The 9,182-nt window shown below is 41.6% G+C and overlaps 1 protein-coding gene across 2 annotated transcripts in view; it reads left to right on the top strand.

Annotated features, from left to right (window-relative positions):
* Positions 1–5,010: 5,010 nt before the first annotated feature.
* The window catches only part of EIF2B3 (eukaryotic translation initiation factor 2B subunit gamma), a 128,835-nt gene continuing 124,663 nt past the window's right edge, over positions 5,011–9,182 (top strand). The window contains exons 1-2 of one of the 2 annotated variants that reach the window (XM_059374557.1): positions 5,011–5,101; positions 7,896–8,055. In XM_059374557.1, the coding sequence (XP_059230540.1) occupies positions 7,908–8,055 (148 nt within the window). In that variant the 5' untranslated portion in view covers positions 5,011–5,101; positions 7,896–7,907. The remainder of the gene's footprint in view (positions 5,102–7,895; positions 8,056–9,182) is intronic. The other variant, XM_059374556.1, reaches the window with a different exon arrangement.

Genomic DNA, 9,182 nt, shown 5'->3' with positions numbered 1-9,182 from the left:
ATTCTGTGTGCTTGAAAGGAAATAGTTGAAGTCCCAATTAATGAAGTTATTTTCCAAGCTCTTTATAGAAACACTATAGCATCATTTGCTCTCTAAGTTATCACGAATCTATTAGGTAACTGGTGGGCTCATGTACAAAAATAAAACACAAATATTTTGGGACCTGCAACTGGTTGCCAAAGTAGAGTTTCTCTTTTCATTTTTATCTTTCACTCAGTACTCTAAAAATAATAATTTCCTGCCCCACTGACAAGTCCACAGCCAAATGGAGTAGATGAATATTATGATGTGGCCAGCAAATTCCCAAAGAGAGAGCTCTTGCAGACCGTGGGAAGAGTATTTCTGAGCCAAGGCCCAACTTTTGAAAGGTTTCTTTTGTCTCCCACAGTTCAAAGAGAACTTTGGAGCTTGACCTTCTTAAACTAGTCCCCACCACATATAAAAACATAAATATAAATATCCCTTGGGGAAGAAATGTGAACCGGAAACATTATAAGGAACAGCCCGTATTAATATGCCTTTATTAAATACTTCCCACATAATTAGTAAATAAAAAGTAAATAATAAGCATGAGGCTAGGCATAAGAGATAGTAATATAGATTGACTTAGTGAGAAGGAACGTTCAGGAAAAGAGATGTTGTCAGTGACCTAGGCCCTCAGCTCAGTTTTTCCACCACCAAATGGGAGGTCAAGGGAAAATTTATGAGAAATTTTAATTTATTCATATTACTTACTTAGCATATCTCAGGTCCTATGCTAGGACCTGAGGAGAGAGAAGCAAATAACATATAGCCTTTGTCCTCCAAGGGCTCCCATTGTGATAGAGAAAACATGAAAAAGGGGATGAAAATCCTTTGTGATGAGTACCATAACGTAAATACTAGAAGCAATGAGAACCAGAAAGAAGGAATCCATGAGGCAGCAGTTCTTCAAGTATGCTCCGTGGACCTCTGGGAGTCCTCAGGACCCTTTCAAGGTATCTCTCAAGTTAAAAACCATTTTTATAATAATATTAAAATATTATCTGCCTTTCATTATATTGATATTTGCACTAATGTCACAAAAGCCCTGGTGGCTAAGTTGGCTAGTGCTTTGGCGTGAATCAAAGCAGTGATACCAAACTGTATAATATGCATTGTATTCTTCACTGCCACACACTTGCAATAAAAATAAAAAATAATAAGACAAAGTAAGGTTCACTTAAGAATGTCTTTGGGGGTTCCTGTATGGCTCAGTTGGTTAGGAGGTCAGCTCTTGGTTTCGGCTCAGGTCATGATCTCAGGGTCCTGGGATGGAGCCCTGTGTTGGGCTCCATGTAGAGTGGGGAATCTGTTAGGGAATTTCTCCCACTCCCTCCATCCCTCCCCCAGCTCGCACTCTCTCTCTCTCTAAAATAAATAAATAAATCTTTAAAAAAAAAAAAAAGAATGTCTTTGATGAAGCAGTAACGTAATTTTATTAACTCTTGGTCCTTGAGAATACACAAACTGTCAAAATTAATGAAGTAAGCCCGTCTCTTCAAGGAAAATCACTGAAAGTGTTGTTGCCTATGATAATATTTGAGCTTTCAAGAGAAAATCAGAAGTTTGGAAAACTTGTATTTGTCGTCATAAGGTTGCCAGCTTTCCAATATTTAAAAGATTTTTCTGATAAGATTGGTGGTGATATGAACAAATGCAATTTAAAAAATATAATGAGTCAATATTTGGGAGGATATTTTACAAGTGATCAATGCATCAAATTGTCCATTCGAAATGCAAGTATTAGAGTACAAATGCTCATTGATATAATAATTCTACATTACAACTAATCTTTAAAAAACTGCCACTTACTGAGTTTTTGTGTAGTACCACAGTCTTACCTACAACTATCTGACAAGGCTATTAAAATATCTCTCCCTTTTCCTACCTCATCTATGTGAGGTCAGGTTTTATCATAGAATTCACCCAAAACAATATATTGCAACTGATGAGAGAATCCAGCTGTTTTCTATTAAGCCAGACATTAAAGAGATATGCAAAAAGGTGAAAATATGGCATTCTTCTGCTTTTTTTTGGTTATCATACAAATGGTATTTATGTTACCATGCAATAATTTTATTATTTTTATTTTGAAAATGAATTAATGTTTAATTTCTTAGATTGGAGTTCTTAATAAGGTAAATATCAACAGATAAAATCCATATAAACAAAAGTCCTTTGGGGCCCCCAATAATTTTCTTTTTAAAGATTTTATTATTTTATTTTTTTTAAGATTTTATTTATTTATTGGACAGAGATCACAAGTAGGCAGAGAGGCAGGCAGAGAGAGAGGGGGAGGCAGGCTCCCCACTGAGCAGAGAGCCTGACTCGGGGCTCAATCCCAGGACCCTGAGATCATGACCTGAGCTGAAGGCAGAGGCTCAACCCACTGAGCCACCCAGATGCCCCTAAAGATTTTATTTTTAAGTAACCTCTGCACCCAACATGGGGCTGGACCTCACAACCTTGGGATCAAGAGTCACATGCTCCACAGACTGAGCCAACCAGGTACCTCAAGAGTCCCCAATAATTTTTAATAGTGAAAAGGATTCTCGGGGCACTTGGGTAGCTCAGTTGGTTGGGCGTCCACCTCTTGATTTCAACTTAAGTCATGATCTCGGGTTCCTGAGATCCAGCTGGGTAGGGCTGGTAGGGCTCCGAGCTGGGTGTGGAGCCTGCTTGAGATTCTCTCTCTCCTTTTCCTTCTGCTCCTTCTCCCCTCCCACTCCTGGTGCACACACACACACACACACACACACACACACACACACATTCTCTCTCTCTCTTAAAAAAAAAAAAAAAAACTATAAAGGGGCCACAAACCAAAAAGTTTGTGAACCACTGTTCTAGGTACCTGAAGCAATTACTCAACTACTCAGCTACAGGAATAAGTTACCTGAAAATATTTGCTCGTTTAAACATGAGCATTTAAAATGGATGACAGAGGGGCGCCTGGGTGGCTCAGTGGGTTAAGCCACTGTCTTCAGCTCAGGTCATGATCTCAGGATCCTGGGATCTAGTCCCGCATCAGGCTCTCTGCTCAGCAGGGAGCCTGCTTCCTCCTCTCTCTCTCTCTCTCTCTGCCTGCCTCTCTGCCTACTTGTAATCTCTGTCTGTCAAATAAATAAATAAAATCTTTTAAAAAAAAATGGATGACAGATGGGGCGCCTGGGTGGCTCAGTGGGTTGAGCCTCTGTCTTCGGCTGGGGTCATGGTCCCGGGGTCCTGGGATCGGGCCCCGCATCGGGCTTTCTGCTCAGCAGGGAGCCTGCTTCCCCTCTCTCTCTCTCTGCCTGCCTCTCTGCCTACTTGTGATCTCTCTCTCTGTATCAAATAAATGAATAAAATCTTTTAAAAAAATAGAATGGATGACAGATATGGGGCTGAATGCTGTTCTTACTTCATAACTAGTTCTTGCCTCAAAACCATGCCATAATTCTCAAGGCTTCTCTTTGCTTCAGCTAATAACCAGGAGAAAGAATCTTGCTTCAGAAGGAAACAGTAAAGTTTCAGGCCTCCTGTGGCCAATCACTCCACACTCCCTTTTACCAACATACTTGGTATTACATTTTAGGTAAAATAACTAATTATTCAGTAAGTCATCTCCAGCATCCTAAAGTGAAGGAAAGAAGGGGCAAAAATAGGCTGGTTTTGTGGATAAAAAGGTCTCAGGTCTTACCCCCAACTCTCCCCCACAACCAGTGGCATCTAACCTGAGGTCTTATTCTTCTGGTTGAAAAATCTGGGGAAAATTTCAAGTCCTGACTGCTGTTTCCCCAGCACCTAAGACATTGCTTGGCACATATTAGGCACTCAATAAATATTGTTGAATAAAGTCAAACTCCTTTATTTTTTGTTGCAAAAACTAAACTCTCTTAACTTGGAAGGAGCTAAAGCAACTCAAGGTTTAAGAGAGGGCCAGAAAAAGAGGAAGCTTCTAAAAGGTTAGGAAATTGTAGGAATGTGTGGGAAAGAGAAAATGGATCTTGTTCCTGTTACCTACGGTAGCTTTTAAGCCACCCCATAACTAACTGCTTAAAACAACTATTTTATTATTATTTCTCACAATTGTTGTATTTATCTAGATGTAGACATTTGGGGTCTCTCATGGAGTTGCAGCCTCTTAAGTGGACTCCCTGATTCCAGGGAATCTATTAACACAGCAACCCCAGAGTGATCCTTTAAAAATCTGTCATATCATGTCCCTCCTCTGCTTAATTCAAGGGGTCTTCACAATGGCCTACAAGACCCCTGCAATCTGAATTCTCCAATCTCTCTCCCACTGCCTATTTGACCTTTATCATCATTCACTTTCCATCTGGCTTACTTCCCTTCCTCTCTACTGCCCTTGTACTGTTCTCTCTCTCTCTTTTTTTAAGATCTTATTTATTTATTTGACAGAGATCACAAGTAGTCAGAGAGGCAGGCAGAGAGAGAGAGAGAGAGAGAGAGAGAGAGAGAGAGAGGAGGAAGCAGGCTCCCTGCCACGCAGAGAGCCCAACTCAGGACTCCATCCCAGGACCCTGAGATCATGAGCCCAAGGAAGAGGCCTAACCCACTGAACCACCCAGGCGCCCCCCTCCCACAGTTTTGATGGCTAAAGGTGATTGTTTTCAATACCATTAGAGTCTGGTTCACATAGCCGATGTGAGTCTCTGCCTTAGACATCGCAGACCTAGAAAGCCTTGGCAATCCCTGGCCTGCAAGGGCATTTAGACATTTCTCCACTGGCTAGCCCAGTAGTAGTAGTAGGGGCCAGGTGGTAGAAAGAGATCTTGAAGCAAGAGACCGTGACTTGTTCCAGGATTCCAGGAGCGCAGCATTAGGAAGGACACTCAATGGGCGTTGATGACTTGTGAATGAACGAAAGGGAACAGACCACTGTGCCTCCTCTCCTCCTCTAAGAATGCAAACGCTCGCTACGTAATCTATTGCTCGGCGCTCCTCTCTGCTCTGCGGGCCTGCGGTCCCATCGATATGCTTGGCCATCGCGCGCCTGCGCCTTTAGGCTCTCAGTCGCAGGCGGCGTGGGGAGCGTGGGGAGCGCTGGGAGCTGTTGTGGCGCGCCGGGAGTTGAGAGGTAAAGCTGCGGCTTTTGCGCTGTCAGGCCCCTTACGAGCTGGCTGTTGGGAATGAACACGGCGGTGAGGGCCACGGGGTCCCGCTTCATGTGGGGGAAGCAGGCTTCTTGATCCCGGCCGAGGAAGGCCTGATGGGGTGGGCGAGGGTGCAGAGCTCCAGGGTCTCCAGCTCGAGTCCCTGCCAGGACCGGGCAGGCAGCTAAGTGGCCGAACTAGAAGGGAGCCAACCACTTTGTGCAACAGATGGAGAGGAGTTTCAGGAGGGTAGCATCTGCTTGAAGTCACAGCGAGGACCAGATCGGGGACCACACACTCCGCAGAGTACCTGAACTCTTTCCACTTCAGCCCTTCATTTATTTATTCTGCCTGTTTTTCGTTGTTTGGGGCAAAGCAATCAAATCGGAATACAACAAGCTCCAGATGAAAGACCCATTATGGTAGTGTTTTATCTCACCAGTTGACAAAGAGAGAGGCAATAACTGCAATAATGGAAGCATGTCTGAGATGCCATGAACACCTCCCCACCCCCCGCCAAAGCTTGGGAGACTCCCATTACCCAGAGTTGTGACACTGCGGCATTTGACATTCTGCTTCAGGGTTTGTGAGCTTAAGTACCAGGTTCCCTTCTAGGAATTGAGGAGGCTTAGAGTTTTAAATGTCAGGCCTTAAATGTCAGGCCTTGCCTGTAAGTGGTAGAACCAGAACTCAAACTCAGGTCTTCTGACTGCGAAAGCGCCAATGTTCTCTTCATAATAACATCAGATGTGAAACGAATTATATAGTGCCAGCCAAATTGAATTTAAATTCTAATCTGAGGCAATGCTTGCTGGAATTGAAATTATGGTACCTTTTTTCTTTTATTTTTAAGATTTTATTTATTTAGTTGAGAGAGAGCAGCAGAAGGAGAGGGAAAAACAGGCAGGCTCCCGGCTGAGCAGGGAGCCCGCAGAGGGGTCCCAGGCTCCTGGGACCCTGGGATCATGACCTGAGCTAAAGGCAGACGGTTAATGGACTGAGCCACCCCGGTGCCCCGAAATTACTGTATCTTTAAGTTGTAGATGTTGTGCAGGAGCTTTCACTTTGTGCCTCGGGTGTACTGGGTTTAAGTGCTGCAGTTTAAATATTGATGAGGGGCCTAGAGATGATCATAATTATGAATAAAGGTGCAATATTATTTGTCAACTTACTGTCAAATAATTTTTTTTCTGAACATTGCATTTCACACTTGTATTTAAAAAGTTATATCAGGGGTGCCTGGGTGGCTCAGTGGGTTAAAGCCTCTACCGTGTGCTCAGGTCATGATCCCAGAGCCCCACATGGCATCTGGCTCTGCTCAGCAAGAAGCCTGCTTCCCCTCTTTCTCTGCCTGCCTCTCTGCCTACTTGTGATCTCTGTCAAATAAATAAATAAAATCTTAAAAAAAGAAGTTATATCATTTGTTGTAAATCAAGAAGTACTTTTATTTTAAATCAGTAAAGTTTATGACCTTTTACTATGCATCTTTTCTGTGGTAGCACCTGTAAAGAGATTATTTTGAAGGTCAAACAGGTTTGTTTATTACCTTGAGTTTAGAAAAGGGAATTAATCTGATTTGTTTCTGCCACTGGGCTCTGCAAATCTAGGTTCAGATGCAAGCCTGCATTTGTGTTTATAGCAGTATCTTTCATCATTGGGGATAATGAAAAGATGGGAGCAGATGGCTGAGTTATTGGAGACGTTTTAAGTCATTTTATACTTTTCAGAGACCTAATATGCTTGTATTTATTTTTTATTTATATATTTATACATTATATTTATTTATATATTTTGTATTTATTGCTGTTAACTCTTTTTTCAAGAAATAACTCATTAGAAGCCCACTTGGTAAACTCCTTTTTAAAGTTTTCTTTTTATTTAAATTCAGTTTAGGTAACATATACTGTATTATTAGTTTCAGGGGTAGAAATTAGTGGTTTACCAGTTGCATATAACACCCTGTGCTCATAACTTTAAGTGCCCTCCTCAATGCCCATCACCCAGTTACCCCATTCCCCCACATACCTCCACTCCAGCAATGCTCAATTTATTTCCTAGAGTTGAGTGTCTCTTATGGTTTGTCGTCTTCTCTGTTTTCATCTTTACTTATTTTTCCTTCCATTCCCCTATGTTCATGTTTTGTTTCTCAAATTCCACATATGCATGAAATCATATGATATTTGTATTTCTCTGACTGACTTATTTTGCTTTGAATAAATCCCTCCAGTTCTATACATGTCATTGTAAATGGCAAGATTTCATTCTTTTTGATGGCTGAGTTTTATTCCATTACACACACACACACCCACCCCACTTGGTAAACTCTTAATCCTTGAAGAGTCAGCTCAGATCTTACCTTCCTATAAAACTTTTCTGGACTTTTCTAGGAAGACTGAGACTATATGCCTACTGCATCTTGAATATATCTCTGCTATGACACTAACCATAGTATATTGTAATTTACCAAATTTGTCTTCTCCACTTAATTGTGAGCACCTCAAGGCAAAGGGCCAAGTTTCTTTAATTCACATGCCTCCTTCAGCCCATCTCCCTTGGCTGGAGCTGAGAGTATGTATTGGTGAGTCAAAAAATATAATAAAGGTGATGCTTATACTATAGCTAAGGAAACTTTCTTACTGTGGTTTTTGGAGTTGCAAGTGGCACATTTGACATAGTATCAATAACCTAAGTAGAAGTAGGGTTAGTACTGTGTGTGCTTTGAATTTTATAATTTTTTTTTCCTGTTAATTTTTTTTTTTTTTTTTTTTTCTGTGACAGCAGTTTGTGAAAATGGAATTTCAAGCAGTAGTAATGGCAGTTGGAGGGGGATCTCGGATGACAGACCTGACTTCCAGCATTCCCAAACCTCTGCTTCCAGTTGGGAACAAACCTTTAATTTGGTACCCATTGAACCTGCTTGAGCGTGTTGGATTTGAAGGTGAGCTATGACAATTAAATATACTCATAAAACTTGAGGGATGTTTGATCCCAGTGATTTTTCAGCTTTATGAGGGTGAGAGAGGATGAATGAGATTGACTCACCACTGACTGTTGGCCTCTATAAATTAAGAACATAGCAGTACTCTATTGCTATGTTAAAAGGTTCTTGAGAAGACAGCACTATTACTGTGTTAGAGTTGCTCCTCACAATGATCCAATGCACTCGGAAGGAGTGCAATAGGAATCCAAGTTAGTACCTCATAGTCAGTACTTAACTGTGAATCTATATGTATGTGGTAATGTATTAATATATTAAGGGGTACAGTGTTGAAAAGATAATTCAGGCCCTGATTTCTAGGACCTTGTAGTCTAAATACATATATAAATAGAGGGGACATCACTACAGATCCTTCAGACATTAAAAAGATAGTAAGTAAATATTTTGAACAACTTTATGGTAACAAATTTGACAACTTAGATGCACATTTTAGAAATATTGCTTTGGAAATTATATGAAGAATGGATTTGAGGGAGTTAGGACTACATGCAGGGAGATGAACTGGGGAATTGATACAGAAGTCCATAGCAACAGTGAACTAAAGAAATAGGACCTGAACTAAAGAAGTAGCACTAAGGATGGAGAAGAGAGAACATTTGAGAAAGTTGATGATTTATGGGGAGGGAGTGTAGAAAAAGAGAGAGGAGTTCCCTCTACTTTTTGCTTGGGTGACTAGGTGACTAGGTGGTGATATGGATAACCAGGAAAGGCATTATGAATCAAGGAACAAATTTGAATGAATATAATGAATTCAGCTTTGGCTGCAATGAGTTTGAGGTGTCCTGTAGTTAGATGTAGCAAATCTGAGTACTAGATGGAAGTGGTGTCTGGTCCTGGGGCACAGTTTTGTGTTCCGGTGTTCATTGTGCTATGATAATTGCCTTCCTGAAAGAGACCCATGAATGTTTCTGTGCAGTGGTCTGCATGACATTGATGTTAAGAGATGTTTAAGAGGGCGCCTGGGTGGCTCAGTGGGTTAGGCCGCTGCCTTCGGCTCAGGTCATGATCTCAGAGTCCTGGGATCGAGTCCCGCATCGGGCTCTCTGCTCAGCGGGGAGCCTGCTTCC

The sequence above is a fragment of the Mustela nigripes genome, chromosome 14, assembly GCF_022355385.1.
Source record: "Mustela nigripes isolate SB6536 chromosome 14, MUSNIG.SB6536, whole genome shotgun sequence".
NCBI lineage: Eukaryota > Metazoa > Chordata > Mammalia > Carnivora > Mustelidae > Mustela > Mustela nigripes.
Note: the sequence above shows the minus strand (reverse complement) of the source record. Positions and strands in the feature narration are given on the sequence as shown.